At 37.7% G+C, this 23,225-nt stretch overlaps 1 protein-coding gene across 2 annotated transcripts in view; it reads left to right on the top strand.

Moving 5' to 3' along the window:
* Window positions 1-326: 326 nt before the first annotated feature.
* IMPG1 (interphotoreceptor matrix proteoglycan 1) overlaps window positions 327-23,225 on the top strand; it is a 66,733-nt gene continuing 43,834 nt past the window's right edge. The window contains exons 1-6 of one of the 2 annotated variants that reach the window (XM_037392925.1): window positions 327-1,091; window positions 12,891-13,124; window positions 19,052-19,218; window positions 19,434-19,462; window positions 22,098-22,165; window positions 23,076-23,167. In XM_037392925.1, coding sequence (XP_037248822.1) covers window positions 1,025-1,091; window positions 12,891-13,124; window positions 19,052-19,218; window positions 19,434-19,462; window positions 22,098-22,165; window positions 23,076-23,167 — 657 coding nt within the window. In that variant the 5' untranslated portion in view covers window positions 327-1,024. The remainder of the gene's footprint in view (window positions 1,092-12,890; window positions 13,125-19,051; window positions 19,219-19,433; window positions 19,463-22,097; window positions 22,166-23,075; window positions 23,168-23,225) is intronic. The other variant, XM_037392926.1, reaches the window with a different exon arrangement.

Here is a 23,225-nt window from a genome sequence, read left to right as displayed (position 1 = left end):
TTTATAGGTGAAATGCAACAGTAAAAAATATCCTGGAAAATAAAAAATAAATATGGAACATTTACATATGCCAAATATGTAACCAGAGTAGTTACTTGGGAAACTGGAACAGAGCTGTTTGAACAGTGTTTTCACTCACTGCCAATTCTTGGCCTCGTTGTAGCTATGTGCTTGAAACAGCATTTCCCACCACTGTTTCTTATTCTCTCTCCATGCAGCACCTTCCCTCCCCCACTCCCAGTTTGGTGTCAAATTGTGCCAGCCCTGAACATGCTGCAGTTTACTGCTGACTCATCATTTCACCACTGTCACAGAACATCATCATCACTGCTCCGATAGGAACATTGCAACAGCAACCTTTCGGTATGAAAAGGGAGAGTTTTCCAAGACATACACGGTGGAAAAGCTGAGTATAATATGTTCTTTCAGAAAAAGCTGTCTTCCTCTTCAAAGGAAGTTCCTGGGGGGTTATGTTCACTGTTTGGGAAATGGCACAATTAGCTCTCCCTGTGATTTTGCCTTTGCTCACATGCTGTGCCTCTGGAATGTCCAAAGAATCAATGTTCGAAGGCAATGGGCACTAGAAGAGACTTCCGTTGTTTATCGTGGTGCTGCTGAAGTCTTCTGGGGTTGACAGATGCTGCTCCAGAAGGTTAATAAGATGAAGAAAGCTCTTCCAGCTGGACCGTAAGAGGGATTATGTCTGAGCAGCAGATAAACAGATTATTCCAGAAACAGACTCTGCTTTTTTTTAAAACTTCGTCACTCTTGTCTTACCACTCCAGTACCCCAGGCTAGAAGTGTGTGTATTTGAGGTTTTTTTCCAGCTCTTGCATTCTGGCACCTGTTGCACTCTTTGCCTAGTTGCAATTCAATGCAGTTCAAAGCTGGAGATACCTGAAAAACAGTAAGAGAGAAGACGTTTGGGGATTTCAGTTAAGAAAACAAAATCCTTCTACTTGACCTAAATATTCTTATTTCCTGCATGATTGATCTTGAAAACTGTGAATGATCAATAGACAGCATGCATTTGAAAACTGGATTAATATTTTTGATCATTTGCCTTGCTCTCCAAGTTCAGGGAAGCAGAGGTAAGTTCATACATTAAAGGTCTATATACATTGCATATGTTAAAAAAAATATTGAAAGATCGGGGTATTTTCACATTACAGAAATCTTTGTTTGCAATTTGGCATTTTGACAATTCAGCTAGAGACAGTAGTTACTAATGCTGCTAGAAAGTTGAAACAGGAAACGCTGGCAAGATTTCTTACACCTGTTTCCCAGGCTTTACAATCCCTATATGATATATGTCATTTGGTTTCTATTTATCAGCATATGTTCTGTTATGAAAAAAACTAATTTCAAGAACAATTATATGAAAGGGGTAAAATAGCTGAAAGAACATCTAATTGCTGACATTGTTAAAGATGGTCTGTCATCCTTGAAATGAAGATAAAGTAGTAAAGTATATCTTTGTATTTACTAGTCTCATTGTCAGAAACAACTTCAAAAACTGTTAGATATGCAAATTCTGGAGGAATAAACCATACTGGCAAATATACAAGAAATGGCAGTATTAGTAAGGATTACTGTAATAATAATTGTAAAATTATTTGCAAGAAAACACAAATACAGAAAACTGTGCTTAGTACAACAACTGACTATTGTTCCTTTTGAAAACATTAAAGTCACAGCAATTTTAAACCTTCATCAACAACAAAAAAGAAAAGGCAGTGACGTGATTTTTTTCCTGCTCAGTCCCACATTTAATACATTTAAAGCTTTTGGGAACATGTTTAATTTCGGGGAAAGTTTCTTGCTAACTTTTCCATCCATGCTTTGATATTTATATAACTGAATTAAAAGCCAATGCTACAACTGCTTAATGCTTTGCCATGTCAATGATATCCTATTTATGTCAGTCTCAGGCATATTAATTAAATGCAAAGAATGTAAAATGATAAAAGTCTCCTCAATGATATTTAAATATTTGTTAAAGAGACTGTATGAAACAGTCTGCTGTTAATGATACTTGGAAAGTTTTATTTACACTTTTTTCCTTTTTTGGTCTTGCTTCTCTGCACAGATTTTCTTTAAAAAAATAAAGAACACATTTTTTATATCTCACTGAAATGATGTAAAACTTCTCTAGTGGACAATTACAGTACTGAAACAACCCTTGGGGGAAAAGTAACATTAGTTACCACTGGATTTATATTCTGTTGCTCTTTGATTTTGCTTTTAATTCCATGAAAACAGTGTAATTTAATCATTAATGATATTTTGGAAATGTGGCAAAAAAAAAGAAAATGAGTGATATTCCACATATGACAAGAAGAAAAGTTATATCGAAATGCAGTGCTTTTGCATTTAAGTTGCATATCCTATGATGAAAAGAAATAGAAAGAATTCCAGGTAATTTGTGCATGCTTGATGCTATCATTACAGTCCACATTTATAATTATGAACCGAGAAAGTGATAATGTAAAAAGTGGGGTCACAGAGTTTCACCCATTGTAAATTGTGATTGTATTTTACATTTCCCATAAAAACCTCCCAGAATTTTGCTGAAGTCTATCTTGACAGAAAGGAATACAGAACTGTATATTATCTCGCTAAGAGATGTAGCAGAAGACTGGGTGTACAGAACATTTATCAACACTCAGGAAACAATGACCAATAATAAACTTCACATAGCATCTTGCTTATGTATCAGTATTGGAATTTTCTCATTGTTGATGGATTTCAGGGGAAAAAACATTTTTTCTATACATGCATGTGAATGATAATTAGAAAAAATCCTTCCCACCAGTTTTATAAACTACATGTTGTACTTGGAAATGCATAACAATATTTTTTTATTGCCATGTAGTCATGCCATATATAATATTTTAAAGCTACATTACCTCAAATATATGAATACATATCTTTAAAAACTTAATGCTTGTGTTAAGAAACTTTTTTAGCAGAGCAGGGGATGCTTCCAGCACTGTTACTTTATGACTTAGCATTAGGGTCAGATACTTACAAAAAATATGTTCAAAAGTATACAGGCTCCTAATAGTCTGAATACTTACATTAATGACTCGTTAGTGATCCTAACATAGATTATTTGAGGCTTTTATGGCTATTCAAGTTTGCAGTACATGTTAACAGTGACAGACTGGGAAATAAGAGACTAAGATAAAAAATACTTCCATCTTAAAAGAAAAAAACATGAAGCTAATTATCTTTAAATATTTGTAGGGTTAATCAGTTGAATTTTTCCCCCTTCAGGAACAAAAACATATTAAATTCAAATGCATGATTTACATCTATATTTAACAAAATGTGAGTTAACAGAAGTGGGGCTTGCTCAGCAATTTCTTTTGGTCCTTCCTCCCCATCCCTGTTTTAGGATGAAAAGAGTCCTTCTCCCAGTCATTTGGAGCCTGTCCAGGAGCACCTCAAATTCCACCTTAAACAAACAGGAAACTGTAGGGAGCAAACCAAACATTTTAAAGTGTTTATCTTTGGCCAGAATCCAGGATATTATCTCAGAACTTGAACTCAGGTCTTTGCCACTGTCCTGGCACAAACTCTCTAACAATGGGAAGGGAAAGTGAGTGGGATAAAAACTTTGTAACAGCAAAAAAAATCTACAAGTAAAATATGATAATAGATTCATTTTTAACTTGAATTGTAAACCACTGGAAACCCAGATGAACTAGCAAAATACAGAGGAGCTTTGAACTCCCAAAATTATACATTGATGCTGGGTACATCACAGTACTTTATACTGAGAATGTAAGGGAGCCAGAGACCATTCAAGGCTGTTTAGTGTTATTTTTTATTCAGCAAGCAAATATCTGCTATTTACTTAGCCATTCTTTAGGACACAAAGGCTTTCTGTGTGCTCTATGAAATCATTTTAATTCATTCTGACTTACCCCTTCCCGCTCGGCTGTTCCAATTCAGTAGTAAGTGTTGCAAATCTTCATTACTATAATTGCCCTTGAAAAAAAAGAGTTAAGCAAATTTGTGCCAAAGGGAAAGGGAAGTCAAAGAACATATAGCTTCAAAGAAAGAATGAAAAAAAAAGACACCTGCTTATTGCACTAAAATTATTTTCTACTTTCATCCATAGAATAAGAATTACAAGTTAAAATTAGCCTTCCTGGTTATGCTTCTAAACAAATGAATGCTAAACCTTTCTTTTTTCCCCTTCTCAAACAAAGGTAACACTGGATTAGATTTCCTGGCTAAAAGCCAAACTTGAATGAAAATGCTAGAATATTGTCACTCAATCTTAAAGATTAATTCCAGATATAATCACACCTGTATCATAGCGATTAGTAAACTATATGTGAATGAACAGTTAGATGTGCTGGATATTTTCTCTGAAAACACCTGTGGACAAGATAATAACTATTAATAATAAAAGGTTTTCTCCCTCTACAGGACATTAATTTACAACTTTATTTGGAGTCTTAACCTGCTAGAAATCTCAGCCAATTGTGGTGTCCTAGTAGCTTCAGCAGTGCACTAAGCAACATTCATCGAATGCAGGAAACACACTGTTGTCTTCCCAGAAGGAAAAATGTGTATGCATTTTACTGCATTTTGATGCTTAAAAATATTTTAAATATATGGTTTCCCCTCTGCTTTCTTATCTCTGTTCTATTCCCAGTTCCTTTGGAATTCAAGTGAGTCTTCTGCTCATTCTTTACAATTCTTCCATTTTTATCAGGAGTTAGGTACTCTACTGTGCACATTTCATGAGCTTTGCACACCCAGCTGTGCTTCAAAAAGTTTCTTCTCCTTAGGAATGTGTGATATTGAACATCACACTTCCTAAAAAGAAATATCTATCTGTCTGCTTGTATATACATATATACTGGCATTTAGTCACTATTAACTGCTGTTTACTGGACAGATGCTTCAGAATAGTAACATATCTGGAAAATGTAAGATTAATGATCATCTGGGAGTACCCTGACACCTGCCACAGTGTAGGTGTGTTTATATACCCTTACATAATTGCACCATGCCTTATCATTTTATGCAAGCACACCAGCAGTTTTAACCTTACAATATAGCTGACAGAGTGACACTGTCATCCTCATTTCACAAAAGCACAAGGACCTGAGGTGTAACATAGAAACTGAAGCCCTGACCAGTAAGAAGTATTGCAGTCAAAGCAGGACAACAGCAGAGTTTAGCAGGCTGATTCTCAAAGCAACAGTCTAGTCACACAGACATCTGCAAATCAGTAGAACCCAGACTCACAGCTACGTAGCTAATTGTGCTGAAGCAACCATGCTTATCTTTTCAATGGTGAGGTTCTACTGGCTTTTAATTTTCTGCTTCAGTGCAGAACCAAAACTACCTTCTCATTGGCCACCGAATATTTCAGTACCTCTCTCAGACTTTATCCAATTGTATATTAACAATCTTGGTAATCCTGTTACCTGAAATACTCGTTTGAGTGGGTATGCTCCAAGTGTACCTTTCATACATATGAGTCAACATAGATCATAGAAACCCCAGCAGTTTCAGGTAGGAAGCAGTAATGCACTCATCTTTCATTTTGGGATTTTGTGGTCACAGCACAAAATGAAGACAGTTCTAATCAAGATCTTTTCCATTTCCTCTTCTCTCTCAAAACTAGGTCAATTTCATCTAGCTCAGAAGCTGGACACACTTAGAGCAAGGAATTGAACTAGGTGACCTCCAAATGTCCTCCCAATCTAACTTGGTCTATGCAGCTTGACATACAACTAAGTAAGGTTAAGTCCAAGTCACTCTTTGTCAAAATGAGATGGAGTCAATTAGCCAGAGACCACAGATTGTACTGCAGGATGAGTGCCCCTGAACTGTGAAGTAAAACTGACCACTTCAAATTACATAAGTAAAGAAATGGTACTCTGGCTTCTGTCTCCTGAAAACTTTCTCATATGCCAACCATCCCAATCATTATCATATTTAAATAGTTACCTCAGTAAGCACATTCTGCAGTGAAACTCTTTGACTCATGCTGTCAAAATTGTTGAATTGTTGAAACACATGGCAAAATATTGCTGGGACTTATTCTGTCTCACTGACTTTCTCAGAGGATGGCTGTATGTCTTGAGCGAGACTGATTAGAAAATGAATAGCAGAGGTGCTCAAGTGTTTCATCACTGCAGATCGGATGTATCCCTCCAAGAACTACTCAAACACTTAAAGCATTTTCTTGCATCCTTTGATGCAAACCATATCAAATAACAGAACAGCATTTCAGGTGAAATGCTTCTTGCCTTATTTGAGTATAATGTTAACAGTAACTAAATTCTTCATCTTCCATAAATGTTTAAAGGATCATCATCATGTATTTCTGCCAAGAAGTAGGATTTATGAAAACCCATCACCTTCCTGAATTCTTAAGAAGGAAAATCCCTTGGTACTAAAGGATTCTAATTCAAAACAAGAAAATAGTCTTTAAAAGGTTGAAAATTAAAGAACTTGCCTTTTAAGCAGGACCCTGGAGCTCCTCTCCTGTGTCATAGAGAGCTTGAGCACAGCTTGTAAACATGTGCAGGTGATGTTTTGTCATGCTGAATCCAAGGAAGAGATACAGAGATCAGATTTCTTTTGTCTCCAGTACGAAGTCCCCATTGCACAGGCAGGGCCTAGCACCTCCCTGACACCTCAGGTGATGCAGAGTCTTGCGTAACACAACGTATTAGTATGTATGTGAAAGGCTCTGTAGTGCTGTGTGTACACACCGGCTTTATGGCACTTGTGCAGGAACTTTGCTAGTGGACGTCAGTCAATTGAACACAGGGTCTTCCAAACTGGAGGCCTGGACATGGTCCCCATAGCACCCTGCCCCAGTTAGATACCCAGACCTCATTCCACAGGTAATGTTACTGTTTAGTGACATTTAAGAATGGCATTCACACAAACCAACGTACCAAACAGGAATTACCAAGTACCTCATTGTCAACATCCGTTTTGAGGAATTAAAATTAATCACTTTTAATAGAAATGCCTTAGCCTTCTTCCTCTCTTTTAGGAACACAGGCATACTGACCTGGCCACTGTTAATCATCTTCTGAAGCTGGTCATCAATGTCAGCTCCTTATCTTTCAGCAAAACTTCCCCACAACACTGGATACTAGCCCAGCTGTTCACTGGCTAAGTACACTAAATCTGAAGGAGACTGAAACTGAGTTATCTCCTGTGTCTCAGCTACCCCAATTAGCTTCCAGATAAGACCCACTAACCACCAGGATGAAACAACTGTTGGGGCTCAGTTGCCTCAGTAACTCCTCTCAAAGATCATTCACTGCATACAATGAAAATAGTTAAAGAATATGTTGGACCCAAAGATAAGTACAAGCAAGACATATCATCTTGTGTTTAAGGGCACTGAGCTCTCAGAGACAAGACCTGAGCAGATTAAATGTTAGTATTAATGTTTCTAATATTGGATTCCATACTGCCAAGGTTTTGAAGCTGTGAGCCTTCACAGTTGTGAAAACAAGCTTGGAAACGTAATGCAAACACAGTCAGATATACAGCGTCTGACAAAGCACTGGCAAAGCATCCCCAAGCATCAGCAAGAATACAAGGAAAGGGCCTCTACTTCCACATCTGCATGGGAAGATATAGGTTGTTGCATGCTTCTCTGGGAGAAGGTAGGTGCTGCTCCCAGTAGTCATATGCAAGGTCTAGGCTGCATTTGATGATAAAGCCATGCCATATTTTAATCTGTCCCTGCTCATCTAAGCCACTTCAATCCTGTCAGACCTTTCCCATGCAACTGGAACTGAGGAAATACAGCACAAAAAAGGCTGAAAAAGGACTATGAGGAGAGAACATGTCATGAGCAACCTGTCTGTCACTAGCAAGTGCCCTTAGAATTTGGGGTCCTCACTATTTCCTTGACAGGAGGAAACTGCCTTTAAGCAAAGAGTCTACAATACTGCTTCTCTTTGTACTCTATGCTCCATCTGGTGCTTACACTGATCACCCCTTTCAGAGATCTCAGGATCAACTTTCCATCACTAGTCATCCTTGCTTTTGTTACTGATTGAATTATCAACACAGGGGCGGTTGGCCCCGATGTATATTTAATTGGATCACATCATCAATTTATGTTGAATTAACTCTCTCTGATAAGCATTCCTCGTCCTATTTCAGCAGCGCCCCTTAAAATAAGCCTAGTCTTTTAATTAGTAATTATTTTATTGTGCAGGTAATGTGTCTTATTTATCAAACAAGCAGTCATCTCTATCCTAAGAACAACCACTTACTTTTGAAATTAATCTGCTTTTTCATACATCAAACCTTGTGATGATTTTAATAATGAATTATTCAGACTTCAACAGTTTTGTCCTGATGTGCCCTTGAATTTTCCTGCCTAAACCTTTAGTTACCGTATTTTAAGTTCTTTTCTTTGTATATGATGACATCTTAATTTTCTAAGGTCAAATAAAACTAAAAATTTACTTCCAAATTAACACTATAAGCAAAAGTTCCTACACAGAGATTGCCTGTACTGCTGAAAAAAACCCTAAACAATCCACACCAAAACTGGAGGCCTCCCAGAAGTAATACTATTAATATATTGATAAAGCTGTATAGAAAACATCCACTACAGTTATACAAAAAAGTTATGAATACAAGCTTCTTGCTCTTGTGTCCATAAAAGCAAATTAAAAAAAACAACTGCTGACCAATTATCTGAATGGCTTTTAACTCTTTTATTTAGAATCCAGTTAAGTAATGATGTACTTTTCCTTTTTCATCATGCAGATTACATGTTTTTACCTCTGACCTTTGAAATCTATTTCTCCTGCTTGTTTTTTTTAGTGAGGGTATAAATCTGATAATGCAGGTCTCAAGAGACACAGGGCAGAGGCCTGCCCTAATTCCGAGGATTTCAGATTTTTAATTTCAGACATGAATACCATTTATCTGCCTGAAAACAAAACCTGAAGATCAGTGGTATGTGCTTGAGACACCTGTATGGATGTCAAAGCACTTTGATTAGGTCCCGTATGAATATTATTGCTGTACCATACTTTGAAAATTGCTTTATCATATTTTGAAAATCTTTTGTTCTATTTGCCTAAGTTCAGGACTAGAGGTCAGGAACTCCACATTTTAATAATGGCTGACAGTGACTCTGTAGATCACCTTGGTAAAACTATCTCAACTTTTTTCCTCAACTATGCCACCTGGAAAATGGGGACAACAATGCAGATTCTTTCATGTGAGAATAAAGAAGAGTTAAATCTTGTTTTAAGGCACCTTGGAGATTAAGCTAAAGTACAATAAAATTTTACCAGACTTTGCACTTATCTGCCCTTCTTCCCTAGAACTGTCAAAGAAAACAAAAAATCTTAGACATACCTATTAAAGCCAAAACTGAAACAATCACCTTTGTAAAAAAATAGAGTTAAATTTAAAAAAAAAGTCAAATTGGGCAAACAATCTATTACGCTAAATCTATTAGTTGCATATGCTTGTTTCAGAAAAGAGAACAAGAACAAAAAAAATTACAAGAATTGCTTATTTTAAGAAAAGTAAAACAGCCTAATATTATTGGGGAATTTTTTTTTCATGATCAAACAATTCGTTTTTTTTTTTTTACACCTGTAAATTTTGCACCACTCCAGTTTACTCAATTACTATGTTGCATGGTAAAAAAAAAAAAGGGATCAGCTAATATACATGAGTTCAATGTCATAATAGTACAGGTCTTTTTAGATAATTTTTTCAACCCAGGACACTGAAAACAAAGCACCTAAAAAGCTGTAGATGAAGGCATATTATAGTAAAGTATATGGCTGAACCATTTGGGAGACACAGGGGAAATCATAGGTCTGAAGAATTACAAACAAATAATGTTTGTACCAGAAGACAGGTTTTCTCCCACTCACATTCAGTAAATATTAGGAAATAAGTATTGCACAATCATGTGGAGAGAGGGGCTGATACTTTCTCCAACTCAAATTTTGCTTAAGTTCAGTAAAAAAGTGATTTCAAGAACTGATGATAATAGAAGTTACTCTAGTAAGGGAAATTTACTAACCAGAAGGTATAAATGAAATTAAACCTATTACAGTAAGCATACTTAAGAACAAATCCCTCCCACAAAAAAGTGGAAATTGAAGGCAAGGGATGAAAAGAGAAAACCTGGCCTGAACAGGCTAGCAGAACAGTAATAACTGGAAGTAGATCATGTATGGTCACTTTCTCCGACCAAAAAGTCCAAACAGTGACCCTAACACAGAAAGTTTGAAATCATTACAACAATCATTTGATAAGAATCTCCTTTGTCATTCTTATGAATAGTGTAATTCTTAATTCAAGTTAATGACTTGGGGTAAATCCTGGTGAAGAAGCAAATCCTTGAAGAAAAGCCTCTGCTCTATACAAAAGCTATCAAAGAGCTTACTGACAAAATCCTTTGCCCCAGTTGGTCAGTCTGCCTGGGCAGCTGGTCTATTATAGTTAATATACCTTGTAAAAGGTAATAGATTTTTAACTGGCTATTTTCCATGTAGATTTTTGGTGTTTTCTTCTAGAGGATTTCAGGAGTCTGTTTTGAGATGTCAATAGCATTGGATCTTCTGCTCTCACCCCATACGTATATCATTCAAATAATCCAGTGTCTCTGCTGACTCAGTGTTTGGCCACTTGTGGTTTCTGATGGACCCAGAGCCATGTTTTCACAGGGGAAATTCCTTTTATGCAGTTTATGGCTCACGATCTAACATTATATGTGGGAAAATTACTTCCATTTAATTTAATTTAACATTATATGACTGCATAATCATTTTAAATTGCCTTGCAACTATTAGTTACAGGTCTACAGGCTGCTGCCTCTGGCTTGCTTTGCACAGAAATAACAATCACCTTAGTGTTTTTGTACAACACAAACTGTTGCCTTCATTGTATAACTTCCTGTCTTTCATAAAATATTCACCATAATCAAACAGTTGACTTTTCTCCGTATCAGAGTACTAGCTAACTCATAATATGTATGTCATTAGTATGATATCTACACAGTAAGCCTTGGATGTTCATTCTGAAGTTAAGAACTGAGACATACACATAGATACACAGAAATATATGTATACTGACATATATGGTAGAACTTTTCCCACTCTTTACTTCAAATACTATTCTTTTTGTAACAGCATGCTTTTCAATTACTTTTCTCTTATCATTTATCTGCCCACTGTTCTTCAAACATTTAATTAACACAGTTCAAAACTGTTGAGATAATGTGGTTTTACCTTCCTTATTTTCTCTTGATTTGCCTAAGAACATGATAGTGTTTCCTATATGCAGCATGACATTTCTTCTTTCTCCAGCAAAATGATACTTTTTTACTCTTACTTTTTTGATAGCATTACTCTCATTGAACTTGATCCTTTTGAACGCTATTTTTTCCTTTTACTCTTCTTTTACAAGTTTTTTAACCATTCTTCAAAGTAATTTTTTCAGTTGATTCATCAGCATTCAGGTATGCATATGCCATGTCTTTCCTACATTTTCTTCCTTTAGGTTGTCCAATTATCTACAAATTTTACACTTTTCTTTGAAAATGTCTTGTATTGTTTACATTTTTCTTTATTTTTCATCTGTAAAAACTGTATCAAAAGTATGAAAATGCAACCCAAAAAAAGATATTTCCAGATTAACATTAACATCTTTATTAATATGTATGTAAAATTTTGGAAGATAATATAAAAGATACTAATTGCTCCTGTCACATGATCCTGCAAAATGCTGTATTTCAGCTCATTTAAATGTGTATCTTATATGCTATTTTTATCATTAATATTTTTACGTTAAATTTAGCTGCTATGTCACATAATACTGTATCACAAATACTTAGAAAGTGGAACCGGATGTGTCCTGAATTTTTGCGTGCCTTTTAAGATGGGGGTTCCTATGCTTAAGGGTATTTTGACACCCTAGAAGCATTTCCACTTTTCATAACTGAATAGCTCCATAAGTAAAACTTAAGCCTAGACCTTCAACTCCCACTCACTGATTTCACTTTTTCCTACTGTAGCTGTTCCACTTTGCCAGGAATAGTTAAAGATCTATTGAGATACAATGCCAGAGCATTCACAACACCTATCATCCAGTGGCAAAGAAACATAATTGCAGTCTGTTCTGAATAGTTCTTCAGTTTATGAGGGAAGGATACAGAAGTGCACTGTGGAGTAAAAGAGGGAGACTGGAAACAGCTCTTTCTTTCCCCAAAGACAATCAACCTCCTGTTCAGCTTTTGAAAGAAAGTATTTCAAGGTCCAGTTCTTGGGATGGGTTCAAGACTATGAACCTGATGTGAAGGAGGATGTGCCTTAACATTCAAAGGAAAGATAAGAATGTCTTCAAAGAGCGCAGGTTCAAGGTACAACTATTTCTCATTTTACTTATCTACTAGCATAGACACCTTTTTACACTGTAAGCTGATACAGATATGCTTCACCTTCCCCAAGCTCCAGACCATTACTTATCACTGTACTGTAAATTTCCCTGCAGGGTGATATGCTTACAAATGAGATGCTGCAGCACAAAGTCAAGCACTTAAGTGTCCTTTGCAAATCTAACCCAAAGTCACTTTTGAAAACAAGATTTAGGGCTTCTGAAACTTTTACCCTGTGTGTCCTGGGATCATGTGTTGAGATGTAAGGAAATTACTTACCGCGTCTCTTGAGTTCCAGTTCCCCCAGGTGACCACAGGACATTTTTTCTCAGCACATTAATTCAGTCAGGGCATTGACACCAATATAATGTAACACAAAGAATTCTCAGGTTTATGCCCATTTTTCCATGGGCATAAATTGCTTATGCAATATATGTTTACGTACACGCTTACTTTTTATCTTTTCCAGAAATCCCTAATAAAATAAACCGTGGTGAAGCCAAACATCTTGCAGATGCCTCAGGGACAGACAAAACAGAAAGGACAACAAAGAGGTCCAGGATATCAACTATAAGGCGGATATTTGACATGGCAAAGCACCGAACAAAGAGGTCATCCTTTTTCTCAACTGGTGTGAAAGTTTGTCCACAAGAATCAGTGAAGCAAATTTTAGCCAGTCACCAAGCTTACTATAGATTAAGAGGTAAGATGATGACTGTAGCATGTACTTCCTCCTTGAAAGTATTTCTTTAGATTGAGAAAACACAGTAATTTTCCAGAATCTTGTTCTTTAGTTCTGGGCTATTTGCTTTATGCTTTATTTTTACGTAGATAATCAAATGTTACATGTACATCAGCATGGTTCAAGACAGAGTTACCAGAACAGAATCAAACAATGGATTCAAAGGACTAATGAACTCTGTGTGATTGCATAGTGTTCCAGCATGGCAGAACGTGAAGACCAAATCATTGTTGCGCTACTGTGTAAAAATGTACCATCTTTCTCAAAAGTGCAGCAAGTACCATCATCGCTACTCAGAATTAATCCCACAAGCTCAAGACAAGTAATGGAACTACTCATTGGTCATTGCACATGTTGGTGTATCTATTTATATGAAGTCTGTGGCAGAAGTGGAACATTACAAACGGCCCTTTTGGTGTTTTTCCATGCCAGCAGCTTATGCAAAGACCTTAGTCTTATTTTTAAAAACTTTAAAATGGTTTTTCTGCCCTTTCCCAATCAACTCCTCCCCCCCTCGCCATTTCTTTACCTCCCTTGGCTTTAGAGAGCCTGGAGTTTTACCACTCTAATTTTAGGTCCCTACAGAGCACGGTGCAAATAACCCCCTGGATTTTGTATTTCCCCTCTCCCTCCTTCTGCTTCTCCCAGTGTTTTATTCTATGTTTGTTCCAATTTGTATTAGAAAAATGCATTTTATTGTGGTCTACAGCTAATTCTAAAACCTAGTCAGCACTTCTGGGATGCAAGTATCTAAGGCAACTTCTACTTTTAAAATCAACTTTGCTTATCTATTTGTCCTCTATACTGGTTTCCAACCATTACGTAACTTGGCTGCTCCTCAGCTTTCTTTCAGGGAATCATCAACTTCTTTCTGTCATGAAACCTGGAGTAGAGCTGCAAAAATTTTACTTCAGCAGCCACTTGCTATAGGCAACATGGGCAAACTACACCAATGTCTGTAGCCATTCCTATACATATATACATATTTCGTATCCATTGTGGGACTCAATTCCAACCCAATGGGTATTAGACATAATTCTGAAATATGTTAAAGAGGCTGATCCAAAAAGCCTTTCTTAAATGCTCATTAATCCTGAAAATCCCTAAAACTCACAGGTCATGTCCCAGATTAGGCTGAAAACAAGATATCCTGGGACAGTCTTGTATCATTGACTGGAACTCAAAGAATGGCAATGATGACATTTTCATTTAAAAACTGATGATGCCAATACTAGAACCTTTTTGGAGATCAGCACATCAGCTGGGATATTGGGCTCTGCGAGTCTTGTAGTACAAGCAGGTTTACACTTGCATCTCTTTCCCAGCAGAGTGTCCTACACTCACAAAACTCCCTGAGTAGGTGTCATCCTGTTCTTCAATTGAAGCTGGAGCACTTCTCAAAAAGTAAGCAAGAAAACAACTGCAGCTGAATAATTTGTACACTCATTCAGAAAAAGGTACTTCTGCTCCCTTGAATAGTTGCACATTTTCCATTACTATGTCCTTCATTAAAACCAAAATAACCTTTCTTTCTAGGAAAGATCAGAACCCAACACTTCTGCCTTCCCACCTCAGCATGCTAATTTACCTGCTGAAAGTGATAAATGAAAAAAAAAAAAAAGTTAGAAGTGAAAACGTGTGGATGCAAACATTATCCTTGAAGTTGTAGCCATAGTATAAACCTCCATGAAAAGATAATTTGGTAGTCATACTGGAGTCTTACAGCCTGTGCCTACCTGTGGGACGATCTTGCCTTCATTTTGTTTTGTAGGCGTACCTTTAGGTCCATTCTTTTCCATATCTACAGTCTAGATCACTTCCAACTCTCCATTTTCCATGACACATTTAGCATTGTAGCAACACTGTGAATCATATCTGTCCTCTAGAGAATTTTACTGCTTCGTAAGAAAAATTACACAATTTTTATTATTTTTTTTTACAGACATATACAGACATATACATGTATATATTCTGTAATTTCAGGAACGAGCACACAGCACAAAGCAGCTCAGATACAGGAGCTCAGTCAGTTGCTATTGGATAACCTGAGCCTACTATGACTCCATACCAACTCTGAAATAACACACCATAGTTTAAGTCACCTCATGTGGGGCAAACTGGGAGCATGCATGGAATCAGCTATGCTGCTTCCTCAACTGGCCATGTGTCATGTTTATCTAAACCCTGGTAAACGGACTATTTTTCATCAGATAATAAGTCTTTATTCAGTCATTACTGCTCAGAAAAACATGCTAGAGAATTGTGAAAGATGATAGAAAGTAGCCTTAACTGCTAGCTCATAAAGATTAAACCTCTTCAAAAGACAGCCTGTTCCTTTTTATTAATCTGACCACATCTGTTCCACATGCAGTTGCTCTATTGGGAGGACAGGTTGTTCCCGAGGTATTACTAAGGTGCTCTTACACAGCTAGGTGAGTGCATACCTACAGCAAGTTTAGAGCATACCCAGAGAGACAGATTGCACCAATATTTTATATAAATGCAGATAATTATCTCCCTCTAAGTCAAAGCAGGTATCAAGTACTGAAAATACACGTCCCATCTCACAGTAATGAACTTTGCAAAGTAAAATGCTAAAGGCAACAGCTTTTAAATTGCTAGCAAGTTTTTGTTAAAAATGTTTTTTCTAGTTTGTTTGAAAATCCCCTTCTCTAAAAGCATTTAACTTTATACAACATTTTGAAGTGTGTGCCTTTATTTTGAATGAGTGTACTTTATATTTTCAGAAAGACAAACCTACAGTTGGCTTTGTTGACTCCAACAATACCAGCGGAATCAACAAGTAGTGACAGAGACAGTCACCAATGAATGGGAAGGTATAGCGACAGACGAGATAAACAGAACTGGCTTTGTTGAAAACACATTAGTTCTAGCAGCCACCGAGCCATGTTGGTTATCCTACACAACTGAGTTCAAAGACTCTGCAGAGGACAACCTGTGTGGTGGGTTGACCCTGGCTGGATGCCAGGTGCCCACAAAAGCTGCTCTGTCACTCCCCCTGCTCAGCCAGACAGGGGAGAGAATTTATAACAAAAGGCTCATGGGTTGAGATGAGGACAAGGAAATCACTCACTAGTTAACATCACAGGCAAAGCAGACTTGACTGGGGGGGGGGGGGGGGGGGGGGGGAGAATAATTTATTACCAATCAAATCAGAGTAGGGTAATGAGAAATAAAACCAAATCTTAAAACACCTTCCCCCCACCTCTTCCTTCTTCCCAGGCTTAAATTTACTCAGGATTTTCTCTGCCTCCTCCCCCACAGAGACACAGGGGTACAGGGAATGGGTGTTGCGGTCAGTTCATCACATTGTCTCTGCCTCTCCTTCCCCCTCAGGGGCAGGGTCCTCACACTCTGCCCCAGCTCTAGCGTGGGGTCCCTCCCATGGGGACAGTCCTTCATGAACTGCTCCAGTGCGAGTCCTTCCCACAGGCTGCAGTTCTTCACAAACTGCTCCAGCATGAGTCCCTACCATGGGGTGCCATCCTTCAGGACAGAGTGCTCCAGCCTGGGTCCCCCATGGGGTCACAAGCCCTGCCAGCAACCCTGCTCCAGCCTGGGCTCCACTCTCCATGCGGCCACAGGTCCTGCCAGGACCCTGCTCCAGCACAGGCTTCCCACAGGGTCACAGCCTCCTTTGGGCACAGCTGTTCTGGCACAGGGTCCTCCATGGGCTGCAGGTGGATACCTGCTCCACTGTGGGCATCCATGGGCTACAGGGGGACAGCCTGCATCACTGTGATCTTCACCACAGGCTGGAGGGGAATATCTGCTCTGGCACTTGGAACACCTTCTCCCCCTTCCTCTTCACTGACCTTGGTATTTACATAGTTGTTTCTCGCACACAGTCTTACTCCTCTCTCTTCTCCAGCTGCAGTTGCTGCTGCACAGGGGGTTTTTTTGTCCCCTTCTTAAATATGTTATCACAAAAGTGCTACCACCATCAATGATGGGCTCAGCCTTGGCCACCAGTGGGTCCATCTTGGAACCAACTGGCATTGGCTCTATGGGATGTGGGGGAAGTTCTCATCAACTTATCACAGAAGCTACCCCTGTAGCACCACTGTTACCAAAACTTTGCCACACAAACCCAAAGCACTAAGTGGACATTTCTGCAGTTAAGCAGGAATGTACATACAGAACAGCACTTCCCGGCTGGCTCTGTGCTAGCTCGAGGATCTCTTTGGACCACTCAGTCATTTTAAACGTGACTCAGGTGCAGCCAGAATTCATTCCATGTTTAGTGTGAGGCTGTGCAAAGCAGGTTAAGTGAAACCCAAGTGTTTTGGGTGTGGGGAAAGGCTGCTATCTTAACAGAAATCCAAAGGCATGTTAGTATACTTAGGCAGTCAGTAGCTGTTTGGAGGAGGACATAGTTTATCCTCCAAAGTCTCTTAGAAATGGTTTCAACCTCAAAAAAAAAAAGAGGACACGTCAGCAAGATGTTGGTAAAAATGCACTCAGAAGTGTAGCCCCACCTGGCCATCTGCAATTCTCAAAAATGCACATCTGCAGACATATTTAAGACCTGTGTTATCAGGATCATAAAGAGAAATTAAACTCTATAAAGTATTTCTGAGCAGTTACTTTATAACCTAGCTGCTGCTGCTCCTTTTTCCCCTCCCTCACATACTCGTACATGTCCTGATCCTCACTCACAGTGCTAGAGAGAAACATCCTTGCAGCAAGAACTTCTACAAGTTTTCCCAGAAATGGCTGACAGAGTTCTGACTGCTAGAAAACAGATCAAAAAGCTGGACACCACACCCAAATATGCATTCTAATGTATTTCGTAACATACTAAAGCTGAACTTCACATATTTCCTGCATAAAGAGCAAACAGAATATGTAAAAGTATTAGTCTCCATTATTATATTATGCATTTTACATAATCTCATGTAAAGTCAGTTTGCATCCAGTGAGTGAAGCTTCCTTAGAGCCACTCCTGAATACTGCCTTTTCAAAATCTCCCTCACTGTCTTATTCTCTTTTTGTTCACTTTAATTCCCCTAAATGATGCAGAACACTACAGTTCTCTCTGCAGCCACAGTACCTGTTAATCTTGTCTGATGTAGCCTGGCATTTAACTGGGTGATTCATCACCATGGAAGAGGTATTTAACATTGAACAAATGATTGTATACAGTTGTGCAGAGAGGAAGGAAATCATGTTCTTTCTAAAGGAATTTTGCCTATACTAAGTAATTCAATTATTCCAGTGGTGCTTAAAGAAACCCAAAAGCAGGTACCTGCTGCAGAATATCCTTAAGATTTTAAAAAGACTGATTTCATTGAAAATTTGAAATATAATCAAACCAGTCTGCTGCATTTAAAAAGTATTTTTCCATTAAAATATTTTTGTATATATGTGGGCAACATCAAAATTTTGAATATGTTCTGTTTATCTTGCTTTATGCATAGTGAACCATACTAATGTACAAAACCTTTGTATACAGTTAAAATTATCATTATGCAAATATGACTGCTAGATATTTTTTTTCTCTGCCTCCCTGTTTGCTCTTACTATAACATCCAGTATGTATCTTTGTCTGTATGTGCTTTTGAGGTGAAGGAAGTGTGCTTTGTGTTTTCTCCTTATTCATGATGATGTTGATGTCAGGACAAATTAATCTCTCTTTTAAAATGAGAGAAATTAGCAGTCCTTAAAGACAGTTAATCCTTTAGCACAAAGATAAATGACTGTCAACTCAAAAATACCTAAAAGATGTAAGAATCTAAAAACACCTAGAAGCTGGATTTGTTTATTAAGGCCAGTAAAATGTTGAAATCCCAAGTCACTTTAAAAAGGCTTTCAAGTTTACTTGTTGGTACAAAGCATCCATCCCCAGCCCCCTTCTTCTTACTCAGTCTGCCAGGAAGCTGTGTGGGAAGCCTTTCGTATTTTTCTGGATCGGATTCCTGATACTTCTGAATATCAGAACTGGGTAACTGCCTGCCAGAGGGAAACCTTCTGCATATTCGACATTGGCAAAAATTTCAGCAATTCTCAAGAGCACCTGGAAATAATCCAACGGGTAAGGATTACTGACATTTGCTTAGAAAAACTGAGGGAGACTTCCAAGTCCCTCCCCATCTGCTTATGTAAGGGCAAAGTATTGCTCAGGAAGAGGAGGGGGCATGTGTTAGAAGGAAAACATAAAAGCACAGTAAATGAAAGAGCTAACAGGCTTCTGCTCAATGGTTGGATACACCCACTAGTAAAATGCTGTTTTTCTTAATCTTTTCGCAGCGAGTAAAACATAGAACCTTCCAGGAAAGGTAAGTAGCACAAGTAGATCCTTGCCACTTGATGTTACTGCCTTTTTTTCAGAAAGATATGTGTAGATGTGCATGTATGTGAACAGATAAACAGATAGAACTGTGGTGTATTTGGTGTGTGCTGTGAGAGTTGTGTATACTGTAGGTCATGGTACACAGTAATTGAATCACAAATAATGAAGGTGGCCAGATTTTGCCCATTCACTTTGAGGCACCACAGAATGCCTTCTTAGATTAATGTGAGCATAAAACCCTGACAGAGCCACGGCTTTGTGTTATACTGGTGTTGACTGGAACTGTGACACAAGATCACCCACAATTACTATAATTCTCAACAGACAAGTGAGAGAGCTTAACAAAAGTTGATCTGGGAGGCTACATTAGGCAAAAATATGAAAACTCTTTGCCTTCACTTTAGCTTTCCCCTGTATTTTTAGTTAACACTATCATGATATGTAATGTGATGGTTTATTCCATAAACTCTTGGGGAAAAAATATGCTCCTGGCAATGCTCAGAAGTCTGAGAATGGCAGGACTAAATTACAATACTGAACTCTGTCTCTCTGCACATAAATAATACAGTACAGCCAGACAAATCACCATCCACAGTTTCTCTGATTGATGTATTATTTTTTTCCTTCGATTTTTTTTAGATTTTCATCTGTAGCAAATAATCTTTTCCATTCCTAAAGTATACTGTCTCATGATCACAGAGGGCGTACGTATCTGTGTTCATTATGACATGGGAACTTTGAGTGTTCTTCTTTCTCAGAAATGTATTTAATAATGTAGGGCCTAATTAAACTCCCCTGGAAGTCCAAAGTGAAGTCTTTTTACTCAGTCTAGTGCAAACAGCAGCAGCAAGGCAGTAAGTCAAGTGACTGATCTCAGAGTTCTTATGCTCTTTGTGAACAGTACAGTTCTCCCTAATCACAATTCAGAAGGTGAAGTAAATTCTATGAAATTACTTGTATTTTAGCTGGAAATACAAGCAGTCACGATTATGCATTGCTGGGCTTCATCTTTACTACTGTGTGGTTTGGGAAACATTTTGTATCTTCTGTAGATGCCATGTAGAGAGATCAGGCTGCAGTTTAAGACACAACACATAATTAGTTAACATTGTGAAAACTTCTCAAATATACTTTAGTTCTCACCACACAAGACATGCAGAGGATGTGGTAAATCAGAGGTTGTTCATGTTCTATATTTATGTTATTAAATATTTAGGTTGGTCCTGTATAGAAATGCCACCCAGTCATCTTTTCTGTCTATGCTATAAGTTTCATGTTGTCTCACTTAACACCACACTGCAAATGTGCAGTGCTCTTACTTCTTTCACTCATATCAGTTTTCACAAGCACTTCACCTGCATGCACTGCCTTTAATAATAGAATTCCTCAGATTTTCTGTTGAAATACCTATCCTCATTTATTTCCACAGTTGGGCTTTCTATTTTATACTGTTTGTCTCCACACTCTACTCGGAATCTGAAAGAACTGAAATTATTCATCCCAGTTTCAGAAAAGAAAATTTTCAAGTTGTCACTTAGAAGAGTCTTACCTAAGAATCTAAATGTTTCCAAAAGCTACAAATGAATAAGAATTTGGTTTCAGAGCAGAAATTATTCTGTAGATTTAACTGCAGGAATCTGTAACATATTTATTATAAAATGTACCTATAGATACATACGACTTCTGTTTTTTGGGCAAGCTAACAGTTGCAGTTACAAAATTTATTCATCAGCACATGACTGTAAAACAACAGAAAATAATATCGACAATACAAAAACAAATCCTGTGAGGCAAGGCAGACAATCTGTACATCACACCCACAATATTTTTATTTGAGTTTTCAGCTGTCTGCCACAGGCCCCATGGTTGGCATTAACCCATGAATATTACATCCAGATCCAAACATAAACATTGCTATAATTCATAATAATCTTGATCCAGGAACCTGATTTGAAACTTTCATTTGTTGGAAGTGCCCTTACAACATTATAATGCAGGCTGACAACTGAAAAATAAGCCTACCCATCCTCTCCTCACAGCAGACTATATGAAATACCCTTGGAACCATAAAACATTCATTGGGTCTAAAATCAGAAGCAGCCTAAAGCCCTCATCTTAACAGGATAGGCTATAGCAAAGGAGACAATAGTTGGTTTAACAACGTACAAGAAGTCTTGCTTCCATTTTAGTCAGTGGTCAACCATTCATAGACTTTGAAATGAGAAAAAGCAGACCTGCGCACCGATTAAATTGCTGTGACTCCATCACTTTGATTGCTTGGAGAAAATCAGTAATAAAACCTCATGAGCAGACACTTGACAGGATTGGTAGTCCTTGGTAGAAGAATGTATCAAATCAGTATTTTTGTTCATTGTAAGAGCAAATACCATATTGAAGGAGAGGAAGGGAAATACATAAACTGTTGAATATAAAATACCATCTACTGTTCCATTGCCTGCTTAACTAGCTTATCAAATATTCCATTAGATGTAAATTCTCTCATTTAAAGTACACTTAATATAGGGGACATTTCTACTTTTTTTTTTTTTTTTTTTAACACCTTTGACATTGCCGGTACAACATGCTGATCCTTAAATCACTCATTTCTATTTGATTGATAGGAAAGATGAAATATCGACAGAGAAAACAGGTGGAAAAAAGCTGGAAGATGTTCCTTCCGTTTCTGCAGGTAACCAAATCTGCTTGCTGTGCACCTACCCGTTAAATAGAATTGCTAAAACCATAGATCTTAGAAGGCTGTAATTTAATGAATGCAGTAGAAGCATGACAAGTTTAGTGAAGTACAATGAAAATGCTTTAGCAAAATAACCTAAGAAGTATTTTTTTATTTCTTTACAGCATGTCTGCTACTCAAGTATAGTATTCTAGTTTGTTTTGGTCTTTAAATACATTTTCCTAATTTCACCTGTAGATAGTAGCACTAATCTTGCTTCAGTTATGAAACATTCAGTGTCAGCTGCTGCATTGTGTTAGCCAAAATAAGCAGATGGATTAAAATAATTACTTTAGCCATAAATTCACAGCAATGCTAGACATTTGAGAAGATTATTTTGTTTAGACCTTCTAACACTGTTGTGTACTACAGTTCTTTAAAATTATGCTAGAAATTTATGCAGTAATAAAAATCTTTAAAAATGAGCTTTTTTGTTCAAGGAGGAAACACCTTGCACACATACCTTTATGAGGGCCAAATATGACAGAACCTTATTGATAGCGACTTCCAGCATGGTAATTTTACCTCTAGCTAGAAAACTCTGTCAAAGCCTCTTGTTACTTTACACTGAGCCCTAAAGGTGGCTACCATTGAGACAAAGATCTGAATTAGCAACATCAAGCTTAGACATTTGATGATATATAATGCAATATGACAGGAAATTATCTAATATTCTTATTTAATTCACCCAGTTTCATTGATGCATAGTCAGTGCCATCTTTGCCTTCAGTCACACACATGGATGCTACTGATGTTTTGAGCTGGAAAGGCCATCTATTGCATATAAAAGCAGCAGCTTTACCCATGCCATAAATTGTTGGTGTGCAAACCTGTTCTTGCCTGATTTTACTTTAAACCCTCGCAGGTTCCCCTGGCACATCCCTCTCTCCATATGCACCAGTACCTAATGGCACGCTGCTCAACGAAATTGTTAACGACACGAAGACTCCTGTAAAGGTGAGGGCCACCTGTTTTGCTATCCCATTTTTTTCACCCACATGTTCTTTTGGAGCTC

This window comes from Falco rusticolus, chromosome 6, assembly GCF_015220075.1.
Source record: "Falco rusticolus isolate bFalRus1 chromosome 6, bFalRus1.pri, whole genome shotgun sequence".
Classification (NCBI taxonomy): Eukaryota; Metazoa; Chordata; class Aves; order Falconiformes; family Falconidae; genus Falco; species Falco rusticolus.
This window is presented reverse-complemented; position numbering and strand designations above follow the sequence as displayed.